General features: G+C 40.2%; 1 protein-coding gene across 1 annotated transcript in view; it reads right to left on the bottom strand.

Annotated features, from left to right (window-relative positions):
- Nucleotides 1-21,065, bottom strand: part of LOC128642128 (regulator of G-protein signaling 11-like) — an 801,065-nt gene that overhangs the window by 41,953 nt on the left and 738,047 nt on the right. Inside the window, exon 16 of the mRNA XM_053694807.1 lies at nucleotides 17,949-18,031. Coding sequence (XP_053550782.1) covers nucleotides 17,949-18,031 — 83 coding nt within the window. The remainder of the gene's footprint in view (nucleotides 1-17,948; nucleotides 18,032-21,065) is intronic.

The following is a 21,065-nucleotide window of genomic DNA, read 5'->3' as shown; positions in this document are numbered from 1 at the left end:
AGATGGAAATTGGTGGGTCAGTTAAGGTCAGTAGGATATCATCCGCATAGAGGGACAATTTATGGTCTTTGTCTCCTATCTGTATGCCCTTCATTTGGAAGAGGAGATAAGGGGCAACCTTGTTGAGTGCCATTAGTTATCTTGAAGGGGTCAATAGTATTTTATTTATTTTAATCTGTGCAGACGGGGTCGAGTACAGGGAGAATATGTTAACAAAATGTTTCCCATATCGTATTTTTAGCAAAGTGGCTTTCAGAAAAGAATAGTTAACCCTGTCAAAAGCCTTTTCCGCATAGGTAGAAACCACGATCATTGGAGTGCGTTGTTGTTGGGCATTTTTTTTTAATGAGAAGGGTTGCTTTAATTGTATTGTCCCTGGCCTCCCGACCAGGAACAAAATCCACCTGGTCAGGGGAGACCAGCTTAGGTAAATATTTGTTTAATCGATTGGCCAAAACGCAGTTGAGGAGCAAGATTGGTCTAAAGTTCTCTGGTCGTTTTTCCTGGTTTAGGTATTAGGGTGATATAAGCATTTAACATAGAAGAGGGAAAACCATGAGAGGCATCTAAGCGTATTAAATAGTGAAGTCAGATGGGGTGCCAATACGTTTTTAAATGTTTTGTAATATTTAGGGCTAAATTCGTTGGGACCAGTGCTCTTGCCGTTGGTAGATTGTCAGTTGTATCAAGGATTTCTTGGGTAGTGATAGGGGAATCAAGTTCCTCTATTTCATTATTGTCTAGTTCCGGGAGGGTTAGGCTGCCCAAATAGGAAGATATGCTCTCTGAGTTTGGGCATTGTTCGTTAGTGCTTTTAGAAAGATGTGGATCTACTTGTAGGTTGTATAACCCATGATAATAGTTATGAAAGACCTTTGCGATGGTGGGGCTATCTGCGCTATCTGTTTGTCCTTTTATTATGTGAATGTGTGTTTGTAGTTTATTACGTGCCCTAGCTAGCAGTTTCCCCGGGTTGGTCTCCATAATATTTTTGTTGCAGTTTAATGGCTGTTTTTTGGTGTTTAGAAGACAGCAGATTATTGATTTCTATTCTGGCTTGGTTTAATGATACTATAGTGTTAGGGTCTAAAGGGGGGATTTTTGTGCTGTTGTTTGAGTGTATGAATTGTCGTGAACAAGGAGGAATATTTGAGTATAATTAGTTTGGCCTGTTTGGCCTTCTGTTTTATGAATTCTCCTCATATCAGTCACTTGTGTGCTTCCCAGATTGTGTGTTGTTGTCTAGGTCCCCGTTATGAGCAAAGTAATTAAGTAGTGCTTTTTCAGTGTCCATTTTTATGAGAGGGTTGTTAAGTAGGATATTGTCCAACTTCCAAAGGAATGGACGGTCTGGTATCAAGGGCCAATTTAGGTGGCAGACAACCGGTGCATGGTTTGACCAAGTCATGGGCAGTATAGTGATATTTCTCATGACAGCCAAGGTGCATTGATAAGAGAAGAAATAATAGATTCTGGAATGGGAGTGAGAGAAGGTGTAGTCTTTTGTAATTGGATTAAAGATGTGCCAGATATTGTAGACTGCTAACTTTTCTAATGCATGGCTGCAATGTTTGATAGTTTTATTGGGAATTGAGGTGGTGCCCTTTTGAGATGTCCATTTGGGGTACTAAAGGAAGATTAAAATCGCCCCCCAATATTAAATCCCCCTTTTAGAGTTCTAGAATTTTGTTGTAAATGGTGGTCATAAATTTATTTTGCCTTGTGTTAGGGAAGTAAACGTTGGCTAAAGTCACAGGTCTCTTGTAGATGGTGCCCTCCAAGATTAGAAAATGACCGTCTGGGTCTTTTTCTTCATGAAGAGGATTAAAAGGGATAGTACGTTTGAATATGATGCCGACCCTGTTACGTTTTTTGGGGCCAGATGAAATTTAGGATATTGGGTATATAGTACTATTCCACTTGGGTTTTTTGCCCCGATTTAAAATGGGTTTCTTGGAGAAATATTATTTTACTCTTAATTCTTGAGATGTTGCATAGTAAGTGAGATTGATTTTCAGGGGTTCTATGGGTTCTTTTTAACACAATCTCTTGATTTTGTGAATTCAAGTCAAGGTGCCTGTAAAAGGGCTTGAAGGTAATCCTTAAGGGTTGTATAGATAGCACTTCTTCAAGTTCAATTGTGTGGAGGCATTACTCATCAGATTCTCTGTTAGTTTTTTTTTGAGGTTGTGAAATATATTATATAAGATATTCATATATAAACAAGAACAGCAATGTGAGAATACATACACCCTTAGCTGATGGACATGACTCAATTACAGAGCAGTAAAAACTCTAGACATGAAATCTGTACATCCCTGAACAAATTCAATCACTCTGACTATATAGTATATCGCATAATCTATTGTGCTACCTATCTGGAAGATGATAAAGGAAGTGACAATGTGGGTCTAGTAGTTAGAAATGGTGGTAGTCTGAGATAATATAAGTTAGGATGTCCGTGGTAATTTCTTAAAGTGTTTAGTGGAACCTCAGTTTTATATTATATAGAATAGAGAAATGGTCTCTTTATTGCTATAAAGAGCACTTATTAGGTTATCTATGCTAAAAGGAATGGGGCAAAAGGAGGTTAGCTGTTTTGATTTTTGGGGAAGGGGAATTCAGCAGGCAAGAGCCGCTTGAAATGAGATAAAGGAGAGGGAGAGGGAGGGGGTCGAGGTTAGTTAAGATGCTAAACTGGTAAATACTTTTGGGTCTTTAAACTATGGAAGTGCAGAACAAGCTAGTATATCTTCCATCCGTGCTGTGTATAGAGGGGGGAGATTAAGATATGTTTTAATCCTATTCATCATTCACCATAAAGAACAGTACTATGCCGTAGTCTGAAAATTATTTACTTCTTTGTGTCGCTCATAATAAGGGGCCAGATGGGGGCTGGGGGAGATTAGGCGTACACCCAGTGAATTTATGTGTGAATGTATAGGGTTCCCCCCAGTATGAGGGTATATCATCCAAATCCCTATGGGTCTCTAATAATTTCAGTCTTGCACTAACAGTTATATATGTATGCAGGAGTTTTCTACTATGGGTTACTAAAAAGTCTAACATGACATGATGATAACTAGCATAAAGGTTAGCTTAGCTAATGTCAGAGTACAGAGAACTATAAAACAAGACATTTGACATGGCCCACAAACAAAACATTTGCGTCAACTAGCCACATATCAATCATATGAGTTGTTAAATGGTACATAGGGAGGGTGACACAATAATAATAGGCAAAGAGAGCAAACCAGTATCTAACACCAAAATGAATTTCCCCTGCAGGTACATGAAAGAGGCTATATCAGACCACCTGACTCCTATATCCTAACCTGTACAGTATGAAGCCAACTATTAAAAATGCGGTTCAATAGTCCCGAAGAGAAAAGTATAGCCCTACACCTCAGTGTTGATATATCTCACCTGGAACACTGTGAGAGGAATTAAATTAATTTCTAACTATTATGAGAAATGCGCTAAGAATTGTAGTGTTAATGAGAGCTAGTGATGCATGAGTGATATATGCAATAGCGCAGAGTCTCAGGGATAGGAATGTTTCCTGACCAATATAATGAAAACAAAAAATAATTGCACTCTTGCACTAATAGTTATACATGTGTGCAGGGGTTTTCTACCATGGGCTACTAGAGAGTCTAACATGAATTATAATGATAGCTAAGTTTCCTGTATAGATAGAACAACCAGTTCAAACAGCATGGACTATGCAGAAGATGAGCTGTAAGAGTCAGTGTAGACCAATATATAGAACATTAAGAAACTTGACATCCTCTAAAACATGGATTTATTTTCTTTTTCTTTTGGTATTTAGCCTTAACATAGCAGTAAGAATAGTTTCATTTATATCTCTAGCTATCATAATGCCCAACAATAAAATGTACAAGTAGCAAACAAAGAGTAGCCAGTTATAAGGTCATTTAACCTGTGAAACATATGAACATGAAACAAATATCTCAACGTTATGTACATAACAGTAAATAGTTAACTTATAGATATTTATGACTGACAACCATCCTTAATTAGTAGGTAACCAGGTACCCCGTATAGTATAGCCCGTAATGTCATCAAATTACTCAACACCTCTCTTTTGTATGTGGGTAAGTCTGAGTGTGAAATGCAGATGGTTCAGTGGTCGCTCATGGGTGGGCCAAGATAAGTCAAGCAGATTCTCTGTTAGTTTAAACATCTTCCAGATGTTCAATACGTTATCTAATTTAGTCTATGTCCTGTTTCAATTCAGAAAGTTGACTCAATGAATACTTCCAAAGATTTAAGATCTAAGTCTGTCTTAGAAGGTAACTGTGATATGGATGAGTGCAGTTGGGAGATTTGATCAGGTGGAGCTGAAGAGCCAGAGTCAGGTATAAAGACATTAGCAATATCATATTGAGTGGATTGGTCCTCAACATGGTTATTGTGAGCTTCATGAGCTTGAAGAAAGCAACTCAGAGAAATCAGATCAGGCAACACAGATTTAGAATGTCTGTCTGATGTAGTTATCTTCTTTGTTACCATGTTTGTTTATTGAAAGAGCTAGGCAGTAGAAATATGTTATCTCTATATACAGATAAGATGAGGCTGATTGTTATATTTATACTTGTTCTGTATTCCCCATTGTGAATTTCTGCCAAATATTCCCTCTGAATATAAATATTTCACTCCTTTTTATAGCTAGTTTGTTATATGCTTAGTAAAAGTCCTGATAGGAGCACATTTCACAATATTTCAGATATGTAAAATAAAAAACAATGTGGAGAGTGATATAAGCAGGAAGAATTATTCGAAAAGACCTCCCTATCTGTCGGTTTATACACAATGACAAAGCAATTGAAAAGGAATATTTTATTAGCTATCTTTTCCACAGTACACTGGGAACTTGATTGCTGCTTGCAGCACAAGCAAATTTAATAAACACATATGAGAATTAAGCTGAAATCATTATGTGGCCGCCATTTTGGCTACGCTTTAGGCTGAAGCAGAAGATTGACTATAAGTTTTGTTTGGGAATAGATATACATCTACCCTTGTCACCAAACAATAGTAGGGACACTTGTGGTGAAAAGTTGAATAGTGTTACTTACAGGATTGCAAAAACAAAGGCTTCAGAAGTTTGAATCCCTCCAAGATGGTGTCCGCAACCAGAGCAGTCTTCACAGCCCTTTGGTGTATCAGCTGCTAGGGAAGGTGCCCGTGCGCAGATTTAAGCTCCAGAATGCATTATAGAGCAGCCATGTCGCAGCACGGCTAGGCTCCGTCCTACATAAAATAACAGTTTTTGCTGACTGAAGCCCTAAACCAATTTTTCGCAAAAACATGCCCATATAAATGGGCTGAGCCTGCAGAAATAGCATACCTCCTAAGAGTATCTACCTCTCTGTGCATTAAGGCCTCCATATCTTATCTCTCGGTTTATACACAATGACAGAGCAATTGAAAAGGAATATTGTATTACCTATCTGTAACCTATTCCACTGGGAATTTGATTGCTGCTTGCAGCCTCTTGTTTACATACGGCTAGATTATGAGTTTTGCATTAGGCTTAAAAAGCAGCGTTGGCCGGTCCTAAATCTGCTTTTTAACGCCCGCTGGTATTACGAGTCTTGCAGGTACAGGTGTACCGCTCACATTTTTGGCCAGACTTGGAAATACTGCAAATCCACTTACGTAAATTGCGTATCCTTTTTTTTTTCAATGGGACTTGCATAGCGCCGGTATTACGAGTCTGACAAAAAGTGAGCGGTAGACCCTCTCCTGTCAAGACTGGTACCGCATTTTAAAGTCAGTAGTTAAGAGTTTTACACTACAACGCCGTAGCATAAAACTCTTAACTAAAGTGCTAAAAAGTACACTAACACCCATAAACTACCTATTAACCCCTAAACCGAGGCCCTCCCGCATCGCAAACACTAAAATTACATTTTTAACCCCTAATATGCCAAACCGGAAATCGCCGCCACTATAATAAATATATTAGCCCCTAAACCGCCACACTCTCACCTCACAAACATTAGTTAAATATTATTAACCCCTAATCTGCCGGCCCTAACATCGCCGACACTACCTACATTATTAATCCCTAATCTGCCGCCCCCCAACATCGCCGCCACTATATTAAAGTTATTAACCCCTAAATCTAACCCTAACCCTAACCCCCCAACTTAAATATAATTGCAATAAATCTAAATAAAATTCCTATCATTAACTAAATTAATCCTATTTAAAACTAAATACTTACCTATAAAATAAACCCTAAGTTAGCTACAATATAACTAATAGTTACATTGTATCTAGCTTACGGTTTATTTTTATTTTACAGGCAACTTTGTATTTATTTGAACTAGGTACAATAGTTATTAAATAGTTATTAACTATTTAATAACTACCTAGCTAAAATAAATACAAAAGTACCTGTAAAATAAAACCTAACCTAAGTTACAAGTACACCTAACACTACACTATAATTAAATTAATTCCCTAAATTAAATACAATTAAATAAAATTAGCTAAAGTACAAAAAACAAAAACAAACAAACCCTAAATTACAGAAAATAATAAACAAATTACAAGATTTTTAAACTAATTGCACCTAATCTAATGCCCCAAACAAAATAAAAAAGCCACCCCCCAAATAAAAAAGCCCTACCCTACACTAAATTACAAATTGCCCTTAAAAGGGCCTTTTGCGGGGCATTGCCCCAAAGTAATCAGCTCTTTTACCTGTAAAAAAAAAAAAAAAAATCCCCCCCAACATTAAAACCCACCACCCACACAACCAACCCTACTTTAAAACCCACCCAATACCCCCTTAAAAAAACCTAACACTAACACCTAATCTAATGCCCCTAACAAAATAAAAAAGCCCCCCCCCCCCAAATAAAAAAGCCCTACCCTACACTAAATTACAAATAGCCCTTAAAAGGGCCTTTTGCGGGGCATTGCCCCAAAGTAATCAGCCCTTTTACCTGTAAAAAAAAATTAAAATCCCCCCAACATTAAAACCCACCACCCACACAACCAACCCTACTTTAAAACCCACCCAATACCCCCTTAAAAAAAACCTAACACTAACCCCTTGACGATCACCTTACCGGGAGAAGTCTTCATCCAACCGGGCTGAAGTCCTCAATGAAGCCGGGAGAACTGGTCCTCCAGACGGGCAGAAGTCTTCATCCAGACGGCATCTTCTATCTTTATCCATCTGGCGCGGAGCGGGTCCATCTTCAAGACATCCGACGCAGATCCAATCAGCCAATAGGATTGAGCTTGCATTCTATTGGCTGTTTGGATCAGCCAATAGGATTGAACTTCAATCCTATTGGCTGATTGCATCAGCCAATAGGATTTTTTCCACCTTAAATCCGATGAAGACTTCGGCCCGGTTGGATGAAGACTTCTCCCGGTAAGGTGATCTTCAAGGGGTTAGTGTTAGGTTTTTTTTAAGGGGGTATTGGGTGGTTTTAGAGTAGGGTTGGATGTGTGGGTGGTGGGTTTTAATGTTGGGGGAGGATTTGTAATTTTTTTACAGGTAAAAGAGCTGATTACTTTGGGGCAATGCCCCGCAAAAACAAAATTTATGCTTACCTGATAAATTTCTATCTTTTGCTATGTACCGAGTCCACGGTTTCATCCTTACTTGTGGGATATTATCCTTCCCTACAGGAAGTGACAAAGAGAGCACCCACAGCAGAGCTGTCTATATAGCTCCTCCCTTAATTCCACCCCCCAGTCATTCGACTGAAGGCTTATGAAGAAAAAGGAGAAACTATAAGGTGCAGAGGTGACTGAAGTTTTCAATAAAAAATACTATCTGTCTTGAATAGACAGGGTGAGCCGTGGACTTGATACATCGCAAAAGAAAGAAATTTATCAGGTAAGCATAAATTTTGTTTTCTTTTGCAAGATGTACCGAGTCCACGGTTTCATCCTTACTTGTGGGATACCAATACCAAAGCTTTAGGACACGGATGAAGGGAGGGACAAGACAGGAACCTAAATGGAAGGCACCACTGCTTGCAGAACCTTTCTCCCAAAAAAAAAATTTTTGTAAAATTTGGAAAAGGTATGAAGCGAAGACCAAGTCGCAGCCTTACAAATTTGTTCAAAAGAAGCATCATTTTTAAAAGCCCATGTGGAAGCCACTGCTCTAGTAGAGTGAGCTGTAACCCTTTCGGGAGGCTGCTGTCCAGCAGTCTCATATGCCAAACGGATGATGCTCTTCAGCCAAAAGGAAAGAGAGGTAGCCGTAGCCTTTTGACCTCTACGCTTTCCAGAATAGACAACAAACAAAGAAGATTTTTGACGGAGATCTTTGGTTGCTTGCAAATAAAACTTCAAAGCACAAACCATGTCCAAGTTGTGCAACAGACGTTCCTTCTTAGAAGAAGGATTAGGACACAGAGAAGGAACAACAATTTCCTGATTGATATTCCTGTTATTAACAACCTTAGGAAGGAATCCAGGTTTGGTACGCAAAACCACCTTATCAGCATGGAAAACAAGATAAGGCGAGTCACGTTGTAATGCAGATAGTTCAGAAACTCTTTGAGCTGAAGAGATAGCAACTAAAAACAGAACTTTCCAAGATAGAAGCTTAATATCTATGAAATGCATGGGTTCAAACGGAACCCCTTGTAGAACTTTAAGAACTAAATTCAAACTCCATGGCGGAGCAACAGGTTTAAACACAGGCTTGATTCTAATGAAAGTCTGACAGAATGCCTGAACGTATGGGACATCTGCCAGATGCTTGTGCAATAGAATAGACAAAGCAGATATCTGTACTTTTAAGGAACTAGCTGATAATCCCTTCTCCAATCCTTCTTGGAGAAAGGACAAAATCCTAGGAATCCTGATCTTACTCCATGAGTAACCTTTGGATTCGCACCAATAAAGATTTTTACGCCATATCTTATGATAGATTTTCCTGGTGACAGGCTTTCGAGCCTGAATCAAGGTATCTATGACCGACTCAGAGAAATCACGCTTTGATAAAATCAAGCGTTCAATCTCCAAGCAGTCAGCCGCAGAGAAATTAGATTTGGATGCTTGAACGGACCTTGAATCAAAAGGTCCTGTCTGAGCAGTAGAGTCCATGATGGAAGAGAAGACATGCCCACTAGGTCTGCATACCAAGTCCTGCGTGGCCACGCAGGTGCTATCAAAATCACTGAAGCTATCTCCTGTTTTTTTCTGGCAATCAGACACGGAAGGAGAGGGAATGGTGGAAACACATAAGCCAGGTTGAACGACCAGGGTACTACTAGAGCATCTATCAGTACTGCCTGAGGATCCCTTGACCTGGACCCGTAACAAGGAAGTTTGGTGTTCTGACGAGACGCCATCAGATCCAATTCTGGTGTGCCCCATAACTGAATCAGTTGAGAAAACACCTCTGGATAAAGTTCCCACTCCCCCGGATGAAAAGTCTGACGACTTAGAAAATCCACCTCCCAGTTCTATACCCCTTGGATATAGATTGCTGATAGATGGCAAGAGTGAGTCTCTGCCCATTGGATTATTGTGGAAACTTCCATCATCGCTAGGGAACTCCTTGTTCCCCCCTGATGATTGATATAAGCCACAGTCGTGATGTTGACCGACTGGAATCTGAAGAATCTGGCCGAAGCCAGCTGAGGCCACGCCTGAAGAGCATTAAATATCGCCCTCAGTTCTAGAATATTTATCGGTAGGAGGGTCTCCTCCTGAGTCCATAAACCCTGTGCTTTCAGGGAATTCCAGACTGCACCCCAGCCCAGTAGGCTGGCGTCTGTCGTCACTATAACCCACGCTGGCCTGCGGAAACCCATTCCCTGGGACAGGTGATCCTGTGACAACCACCAAAGAAGAGAATCTCTGGTCTCCTGATCCAGATTTATCTGAGGAGATAAATCTGCATAATGCCCATTCCACTGTCTGAGCATGCATAGTTGCAGTGGTCTGAGATGTAAGCGAGCAAACGTAACTATGTCCATTGCCGCTACCATTAGACCGATTACCTCCATACACTGAGCCACTGACGGCCGAGGAATGGAATGAAGAGCTCGGCAGGTGACTAAAATTTTTGATTTCCTGACCTCCGTCAGAAATATTTTCATGTCCACCGAGTCTATCAGAGTCCCTAGGAATGAAACTCTTGTGAGAGGGAAAAGAGAACTCTTTTTTACGTTCACCTTCCACCCATGAGATCTTAGAAAGGCTAACACGACGTCCGTGTGAGACTTGGCTAATTGGAAAGTCGACGCTTGAATTAAGATATTGTCTAGATAAGGCGCCACTGCTATGCCCCGCGGCCTTAGGACTGCCAGAAGGGACCCTAGCACTTGTCTGAAAATTCTGGGAGCCGTGGCCAACCCGAAGGGAAGAGCCAAAAATTGGTAATGCCTGTTCAGAAAGGCGAACCTGAGGAACTGATGATGATCTCTGTGAATAGGGATGTGTAGATACGCATCCTTTAAGTCCACGGTAGTCATATATTGACCCTCCTGGATCATTGGTAAAATAGTCAGAATGGTCTCCATCTTGAAGTATGGGACTCTGAGGAATTGGTTTAGAATCTTGAGATCTAAGATTGGTCTGAAGGTTCCCTCCTTTTTGGGAACCACAGATTGGAGTAAAACCCTTGCCCTTGTTCTGCTTTCGGAACAGGGCGGATCACTTCCATGGTATGTAGGTCTTGTACACAGCTTAAAAACGCCTCTCTTTTTGTCTGGTTTGCAGACAATTGAGAAAGATGAAATCTCCCCCTTGGAGGAGAATCCTTGAAGTCTAGAAGGTATCCCAGGGTTAAGATTTCTAAAGCCCAGGAGTCCTGAACATCTCTTGCCCAAGCCTGAGCAAAGAGAGAAAGTCTGCCCCCTACTAGATCCGCTCCCGGATCGGGGGCTACCCCTTCATGCTGTCATTGTGGCAGCAGCAGGCTTCTTGGCCTGTTTACCTTTGTTCCAAGCCTGGTTAGGTCTCCAGACTGACTTGGATTGAGTAAAGTTCCCCTCTTGCCTTGCAGCAGGGGAAGAGGAAGCAGGACCACCTTTTGAAGTTTCAAAAGGAACAAAAATTATTTTGTTTGGTCCTCATCTTATTTGTCTTATCCTGAGGGAGGGCATGACCTTTCCCTCCAGTGATATCTGAAATGATCTCTTTCAGATCAGGCCCGAATAGGGTCTTACCCTTGAAAGGGATGGTTAAAAGCTTAGATTTTGATGACACATCAGCCAACCAGGACTTAAGCCATAACGCTCTACGCGCTAAAATGGCAAAACCTGAATTCTTTGCCGCTAATTTAGCCAGTTGAAAAGCAGCATCTGTAATGAAAGAATTAGCTAGCTTAAGAGCCCTAATTCTATCCAGAATATCATCTAGAGGGGACTCCACCTGAAGAGCCTCTTCCAGAGCCTCGAACCAAAAGGCAGCTGCAGTGGTTACAGGAACAATGCACGCTATAGGTTAGAGAAGAAAACCCTGATGAACAAAAATTTTCTTCAGGAGACCCTCTAATTTTTTATCCATCGGATCTTTGAAAGCACAACTGTCCTCAATAGGTATAGTTGTACGCTTAGCTAGAGTAGAAATAGCTCCCTCCACCTTAGGGACCATCTGCCATGAGTCCCGCATAGTTTCAGATATGGGAAACATTTTCTTAAAAACAGGAGGGGGAGCGAACGGAATACCTGGTCTATCCCACTCCTTAGTAACAATGTCCGAAATCCTCTTAGGGACCGGAAAAACATCATTGTAGACAGTAACCTCTAAATATTTGTCCATTTTACACAATTTCTCTGGAACTACAATAGGGTCACAATCATCCAGAGTCGCTAAAACCTCCTTGAGTAACAGGTGTTCTAGCTTAAATTTAAAGGCCGTCATATCTGTGTCTGTCTGAGGGAGCATCTTTCCTGAATCAGAAATCTCTCCCTCAGACAGCAAATCCCTCACCCTTACTTCAGAACATTGTGAGGGTACATCGGATACGGCTACTAAAGCGTCAGAAGGCTCAGCATTTGTTCTTAACTCAGAGCTACTGCGCTTCCCTTGCAACCCAGGCAGTTTAGATAAAAACTCTGTGAGGGTAGAATTCATAACTGTGGCCATATCTTGCAAGGTGAAAGAATTAGACGCACTAGAGGTACTTGGCGTCACTTGTGCGGGCATTACTGGTTGTGAAACTTGGGGAGAACTAGATGGCATAACCCAATTTCCTTCTGTCTGAGAATCATCCAGCACCAAACTCTTATAAGTCAAAATATGCTGTTTGCAATTTATAGACATATCAGTACATGTGGGACACATTCTAAGAGGGGGTTCCACAATGGCTTCTAAACATATTGAACAAGGAGTTTCCTCAATGTCAGACATGTTGAACAGGCTAGTAATGAGACAAGCAAGCTTGGAAAACACTTTATTCAGTGAAAAAACAACAATTTTAAAAAACGGTACTGTGCCTTTAAGAGAAAAAAAGGCATACACGATCTACAAAACTGCTTAAAAATGCATCAAACTTTTCAAATTTTTTACAGCAGATTCAATAAGCTTTAGTAAGATTGCACCACAAGCAAATGAAACATTTAACCCTTAAATATGGAAACCAGATTGACAAAGTGCCAAAAACCGGAAAAAAACCCTGTCAGCACCTTGCCACAGCTCTGCTGTGGCGCCTACCTGCCCTTAGGGATGGGATTGGAAATGAGGGGTTAAAGCTTTGTTTTGGCCCAAAAAGTTCACAAGGACCCTCCGGTGTTGTAAATTGCTGCTTGTCAAGAGAAAACAACTGCGCAAATGAGGAGCGAAATTAGGCGCCGTCCATCTCACTCGATGTTTCTAAGGCCTCCCAAAAACACACAAAGCGTTTTAACTAGCCATGTGGGGTCTAAAACCCCAAAAAAGCCATTTACCCTCAATAAAGTTGTCCCTCAAAAACTTATTAACAGCACTCCCAGTACACACAACCGTTTGTTCATATCATTCAAACTGAGTGTCAACCATAATTTCAATTAGCCCTTATGCAAACTTAGTAATGCCACTATAAGTCTAGGATTACTGCTTACCCTTACCCTCGTTGGGATACTGTCAGCCTTTCTGAAATATCACAGTCTCTCCAGAAAAAAATGACTGAACATATCTCATTGCTGTATAGCATGAAAACCGTTCCTCACACTGAAGTTTTCCTGTACTCCTCAGCCTCTGTGGGAACAGCATTGGTTACAAATGCTAAGATCATCATCCTCCAGGCAGAAATCTTCATCCATCTCCTGCCTGAGAGTAAATAGTACACACTGGTACCATTTTAAAATAACAAACTCTTGCTTGAAGAAAATAAAAACTAACAGTTTATCACCTCTTTCACTTTACCCTTCCTGCTTAGAGCCGGCAAAGAGAATGACTGGGGGGTGGAGTTAAGGGAGGAGCTATATAGACAGCTCTGCTGTGGGTGCTCTCTTTGCCACTTCCTGTAGGGAAGGATAATATCCCACAACTAAGGATGAAACCGTGGACTCGGTACATCTTGCAAAAGAAAGACCCTTTTAAGGGCTATTTGTAATTTAGTGTAGGGTAGGGCTTTTTTATTTTGGGGGGCTTTTTTATTTTGTTAGGGGGATTAGATTAGGTGTAATTAGTTTAAAAATCTTGTAATTTGTTTATTATTTTCTGTAATTTAGTGTTTGTTTTTTTTTTTGTACTTTAGCTAATTTTATTTAATTGTATTTAATTGTATTTAATTTAGGGAATTAATTTAATTATAGTGTAGTGTTAGGTGTTAGTGTAACTTAGGTTAGGTTTTATTTTACAGGTCAATTTGTATTTATTTTAGCTAGGTAGTTTATTAAATAGTTAATAACTATTTAGTAACTATTCTACCTAGTTAAAATAAATACAAACTTACCTGTAAAATAAAAATAAAAACCCTAAGCTAGCTACAAAGTAACTATTAGTTATATTGTAGCTAGCTTAGGGTTTATTTTACAGGTAAGTATTTAGTTTTAAATAGGAATTATTTAGGTAATAATAGTAATTTTATTTAGATTATTTTAAATTATATTTAAAGTTAGGGGGTGTTAGGGTTAGACTTAGGTTTAGGGGTTAATACATTTAGTATAGTGGCGGCGACGTTGGGGGCGGCAGATTAGGGGTTAATAAGTGTAGGTAGGTGGTGGCAACATTGGGGGCGGCAGATTAGGGGTTAATAAATATTAGGTAAGTGTTGGCGATGTTGGGGGCAGCAGATTAGGGGTTTATAACTATAATGTAGGTGGCGGCGGTGTCCAGAGCAGCAGATTAGGGGTTAATAATATAATGTAGGTGTCGGCGATGTCAAGGGCGGCAGAATAGGGGGTTAATAAGTGTAAGATTAGGGGTGTTTAGACTCGGGGTTCATGTCAGGGTGTTAGGTGTAGACATAAATTTTATTTCCCCATAGGAATCAATGGGGCTGCGTTAAGGAGTTTTACGCTGCTTTTTTGCAGGTGTTAGACTTTTTTTCACCCGGCTCTCCCGTTGATTCCTATGGGGAAATCGTGCACAAGCACGTTACACCAGCTCACCGCTAACGTAAGCAGCGCTGGTATTGGAGTGCGGTAATGAGCAAAATTTTGCTCAACGCTCACTTCTTGTCTGGTTTGTAAAAACCCGTAATACCAGTTCTGTCTGTAAGTGAGCGGTGAGCATAAACTGCTCGTTAGCACCGCATAGCCTCTAACGCAAAACTCGTAATCTAGCCGATAGCCTTTCTACAGAGAATACTTTTTATATTTTCAGTATAGGTGGTGGTTTCAACTGGCAAAAACAGCTATTTTAAATCACAAAATAGAGGAACACAAGCTACTTATTAAAAGTTTATACAATCTAGCTGGGTAAAACATCACTAGGAACATATTAGAGTTAATAAATATGTACGGTACAAGGTCCCTTGAAATGTGAAAGAAGTTGACAAAACTAGATTGTGAAATGGGATTGGCATGTATGTGCACCATATGGAGGGTTTCACAAGGTGGCACAGTTGGGAATGGTTACTTATATTAGGTGGATAGGCATAGAGGTAGTGTTAAAGGGCCATGATACCCAAATGTTGAAACACTTGAAAGTGATGCAGTATAGCTGTAAAAAGCTGACTAGAAAATATCACCTGAACATCTCTATGTAAAAAAAAAAGATATTTTACCTCAAAATGTCCTAAATATTTACACCTCATTGTAAAGGACTTTAAGCAGGAAATCAGTATGTCTGTCCCGCGACTTACAAGGGAGTGTGCCTCGTGCGCACACGTTATTTCCCTATTCAGTTTAAGGAAGTTAACTATTAAATCTCATGAGAGTCAAGTGAAATCTCATGAGATCACAGTAAAAGAGTCCTTGACCTCAGCACTGTTGATGCTGATTGGCTGCAGTTCATTTCTTAATTATTATTATTTTTTATTTTTTTTACCTGCAGCTGGGCAGCAGCTGAAGTATAACCTTTTATACAGCACGTACTCTGGTGAGCTGAGGAGGTTGTGAGGTAAAATATCTTTCTTTTTTACATAGAGATGCTCAGGTGATATTTTCCTGTCAGCTTTTTACAGTTATACTGCATCAGTTTCAAGTAATTTAGCATATGAGTATTATGTCCTTTTAAGAGTTAATATAGGCATCTAATTGACCCTGACAACTAACTCTCAGCGCTTTATATTAGTGCAGGAGTTGGTAATATGGTGGATAAGTTGATACTTCCAGTATAGAGAACATACGGACACCAATCATATAAGTATCAATCTTTATAGATATTTTATTCAGATCCTTTTATATTTAAATCACTTTAATATGTTATTACTCGGATATAAATAGAGGCTTTTGTCAACAGCAGCAGTGCGAATATCATACACGCATTTCAGTGAGCTATTTTTGTAGAGGTTGTAGAGTTCAATTGGAATATGCAAAAAAAAGCTTTTTTCTTCATTCTTTTTTTCCCCCTCTAAATGATACTGTTTCACAAGATACCAGGCGTGTTCAAACCATCCAGAGTGTGTGAGAAAATAATGCTGGAGCCTCTTATATATGTGTTAAAAATTACACTTTTTATTTTCAAAAATACCACAGAATAGATAAAGCCTTATTTTAGGATTTGTACATTTTTAAGAGATTATTTGGCAAAACCAATATTCTTAACAAGTAATTTAATTACTAAACATCACTTACCTCAAAGTAAAAGAGCAAAATATGCATTTTTTTGTCATTTTCTGTCATGCTATGTTGTAACATTTTATGGTGGGTTACATTTTAAGTTTGCAGGGACATCAGTGGCAGAACAAGGTCGCAAAGGTCGCAGGTGCGACTGGGTCCTGGAGGTTTGCCACACGGAGGGTGGGGGGGCAGCAGGTGCGACTGCAGTGGAAGCCCAGAATACTGGCAGTACACATAATGGGGCAGTTACACATGCAGGCGTTATGAAATGTTTTTGGCTGTACATGATACACAGTACATGGCGCACAAGTGCTGTTAGCGCTCCACTTGTAATCTGGCCTATAAAGTATATATCTACTTGGCATCAAGATATATAAAGATGTGCAACTATGTATACATGGGAATATAACATTGTGAAAAGAAAAGACACAATTGTATTTTCCCCCTGTATGCATAATCTATTTATTTTGTGGGTACTCCCCCCCCCCACAACTGGTACAGGTCCCTAGCTAGCACCTCCTGCACAAACCTCAGGTGCTTCCCCAGTTAAAATGGACACTGTATGCTGGAGCTGCCCTTTACAAACAGTGACCATCTGATACTTAAATTCTATAAAATAGCCATTTTCATGAAAACTTTATTTTAACATGCCAAAATTGTGCTCTTTCATATGCATGAGAATTGTTTTATGTAATGCCACCATGGAAAGATAGATTAGATTATAGATTAGATTCTAAAATACTACATAGGTAATACAGTACGTTTTGAAAACCAAAGTTTCCTATTAAAGGAATAGTCTAGTCAAAATTAAAGTAGAATTATAGTAAAGCAGAATTATATAACATTATATTAGACAAACATTTATAAAACATAATTTCCCCTATTAATTTAAAAAAAAAAAAAACGCTGTTTCACAGACCCGCTCTCTGCTGAGCCGGTCTGTTATATTTACTCAGCGCATCGGGCCAGCTGTATAGTAACAGCCTGGCCCGACCGCGCCATAAGACTAAGTGCAGCTCGCTGCGAGCTGCAGTCTTATGGCACGGTCGGGCTGGGCTGTGACTATACAGCTGGCCCGATGCGCTGAGTAAATATAACAGACCCGCTCAGCAGAGAGCAGAAAGCGGGTCTGTGAAACAGCGTTTTTTTAAAAAATTAATAGGGGAAATTATGTTTTATAAATGTTTGGCTAATATAATGTTATATAATTCTGCACTATGTGCAGAATTATATAACATTATTTTTAAGGTTTACTGTCCCTTTAAACGTTCATGATACAGATAGAGCATGCAATTTTACTTTTTTGACTACTATTATCAATGTTTCTTTGTTCTCTTGGTATCTTTATTTAAAAAAGCAAGAATGTAAGCAAAGAAGTCGGCCCATTTTTGGTTCAGCACCTGGATAGCGCTTTCTGATTGGTGTCTAAATGTAGCCACCAATCAGCAAGTTCTACCCAGGTGCTTAACCAAAAATGGGCAGCTTCTAAGCTTCCATTCAAATAAAGCTACCAAGAGAACAAAGAACAATTGATAATATGAGTAAATTAAAAAGTTGCTCTATCTGAATAATAAAAGTTTAATTTTGACTAGACTATCCCTTTAATAGGAAACTTTGGTTTTCAAAACGCACTGCTTTTGTTCTCACTCTTTTGACTTCCAGTGAAATCATTATGTCTAAAAAGAATGCTATGGTATCCTTGTAAATTAGTTTTTTTTTAAATGTATTTATTTATGCAATGTAAGTTTGCACATTGTAGCTTTTGTAATTTTTACCAACCTTTTCTTGGTTTCTGGAGGAAAAAACGCTTGTCCAAGTAGATTCTTATACATATCGGATTTTAAATATCTCGGATAGGAATCCTGTATGACAAAAAAAGAATTATTTAGAAAGCAAAAACATCAAACTATAGCTATTTATGTGAAGGGTTAAAGGGACATGAAACCCAATATTTTTCTGTCATGATTCAGATAGAGCAATTTTAAATAACTTTCTAATTTACTTTGTTTAGTTCTCTTACTACCATTTGTTGAAAAGCAGGGAGGTAAGCTTACCAGTGTGCAAATATCTAGAGCGCTATATGGCAGCAGAATGTTATTGATGTGGAAGAGCACTAGATGGCAGCACAATTTCCTGTCATGTAGTGTTCCTGAACAGCGGTGGAACTACAGGGGGTGCAGAGGTCGCAACAGCGACTGGGGCCCAGCTTAAATTTTTTTTTCTTCTTAATAAAAAACGTTGATCAGGGGCGGAGCCTAGCCACTGCTGAGAATGGCTGCTTTTTAGAAAAGCTCTGCTGTCCCTGCCAATCTTACACCGAAAATAAGTACACAATATCTTAAGTTTAATATGAAAAATTAGCAGTTTAGGATCCCTCAACCCTGACTCCCCAACCGGACCAAGTTTAAAACCCCTGGCTGAAGAGAGATCTGCTTGAAAGGAGCCTGGAGCACACACCACCCGACTTCGGCCCAGCTGAACTAGCATCCACAGTTCCAGGGAAAATACCCCTGCCTAGCTACACGCTCCACGCTCCTCCATAGGGAGACTGATCGGATTACCAGTAGAGCCTCGGGGGTCTGAGCCGGAGCGGAGTCACCCGGTGCAACCCTGAGAAACCGCGATAGCGCCGCCATCACTCCCAGCACAGACGCCTTTACCCCCAGCAACAGAGGTGTGTAACCGCGCACCTAGACATCGGAGATTAGCAGCGGTCTGCCTGGCAAGTTCACCCCAACTAGCGGAGCCCCATAATAAGAGCCGGGGGCGCGGAGTGGCTGGGAGATTGGAGTTCTCGCCGCAGACAGTAGCGACCACGTGGCTGAAGGCCGCACATCATACAAGCCTCACAGGGTAAGCTACCACAGCCATCCTATCGGCCGAAATTACCTGGTGGGAAGAAGGGGGAGAAAACTAATAGACTGTGTCTGGGCCCTGCAAATTCTGACACCCCAGCAGGCCTGATATGTAGCTAAGTTGGTAATGGTGGAGAGCTGGGCCCTGTTTAGTTCTGCAGACACAACAGGTCACTATCTCGAGTGCATTACCGTATCACACTAAAGGGAGCTGCACCATAGCTATGTGCATAAGCTTTTGTTTATTGCTGAACTGAGAGGCCTATTAACTTGATAACTGAGTTAGAAGCTAAACAATCGTTTTTATTATCACCACAATCCACTTCTATCTGGGACATTATATATTGCTGGGCTCTATATAACATATGTCTGAAGGGGAGAGGGAGGTAGAGAAGCTATAACTCCAAGTGAAGAGGGAATTAACAGTTTGATCAGTCATCAATAGCTGGGCCCTCCTCCTACTCCTCTTATTTGTCCTCTTTTTAACAAAAACAGCCAAACGGACTATATATATGTGATGTCCAGCAGAAGACAAACCAGACTGCCTAAAAATACGCAATCCTCTATAATGGAAAACTACCTAATATCAACTGAACCTGCAACACCAGCGGGGAAACAAGATGCCCAGCTGAAATCTACCTTAGCACAAATTCATGATACCCCTAAATTGCCCACTCATCAGAACTGTGTGACTAAAGAAGATCTTAAGCTCCTTTCTTCAAAGGAAGATATCAAAGAGGCCATGAGGGATTTTAAGTCAATGTTCCAAGAGCTGAAAAGAGATGTCGCAGCGGTTGATAGAAGAGTGACCCAGGCAGAGGAAAAACACGAAGCCCTCAGCTCAGACCTGCAACACCAAGCTAGTGTCCTGCAAGCACAGGAGAACACTGTTCACTCACTCTTAGACCGTGTGGAGGACCTTGAAAATCGCAGTCGGAGGAACAATCTTAGGCTGCGAGGGGTCCCCGAAACAGTTGAACCTCCTGCAATACTAGCTTATATACAAGACTTTGTCAGGTACCTCCGAAATGATGAAACAAGCCGAGAGGTTAAAATAGAGAGAGCCCATAGGGCACTGCGCCCTAAACCCCCAAATAGAGCCCCTCCAAGGGATATTGTCCTAAAGTTGCTCTCCTTTAAAGAAAAATAGGAGATACTGAGAATGGCCAGGAATAAGCAGCTGATCGAATTCAGAGGAATAGAGATACAAGTTTACTCAGATCTCAGCCCGACTACCCTCCAAAAAAGGAGAGACCTCAAATTCGTCACAACCACACTAAAGGCCAACAGGATTTCATACAGGTGGGGCTTCCCCACAAGCCTCATTGTTGCTAAAGACAACGCCACACACGTCCTCAAGACTCCTGCGGACCTGGCATCCTTTAATCAGGCTCTGGGCCTCAACATCAGGCTCCCTGATAAAGCTCCTGTGGCCCCCATGGACCACAGGGCTGAAGAAACCAACAGAATCCATCATCTCCCGGGTTGAGCGGTGAGAGACTTACAGTTGTATTTTTTTACTATGTACGGAACTGCTTAATTTTGCACTTTGCATACAGATATATGTTCACCAGGTGGATGAGAGAGATCGATCAGGACTCAGTTAAGTTTAAAAAAAAAAAAAAAAATCTTTGTTGATAAGTTAAGAATATGATTGTGATGGGTGCATTCCTGTTTTCCTCTTTCTCTCTTTTTCTGAACTGCCTTATATTGCACTTCGTACATGGACATATGTTCATCTGACAGATGAGAGAGACTGATCAAGACCCAGTTAAGTCCTAAAAAAAAAAATGTTGTTGATATGTTATGAATATAAATATGATGAATGCATTCCTGTTTTTTCTTTATTACCTTATCTTCTTTGGTTCTATAGAAAGATTAGTTCCCGTTTAGACTTAAGTAACCATCGGGCTACCTATACAAAGAGTACATGGAAAAATGATCCTAGTAGATATGTGATAGTAATCTCTTCATGGGGGATAAGCTCTTAAAATTTAGCTAAAATTGAGAAATATTTATAATCTGAGGACAGACTAGAAGA

The sequence above is a fragment of the Bombina bombina genome, chromosome 11, assembly GCF_027579735.1.
Source record: "Bombina bombina isolate aBomBom1 chromosome 11, aBomBom1.pri, whole genome shotgun sequence".
Taxonomy (NCBI): Eukaryota; Metazoa; Chordata; class Amphibia; order Anura; family Bombinatoridae; genus Bombina; species Bombina bombina.
This window is presented reverse-complemented; position numbering and strand designations above follow the sequence as displayed.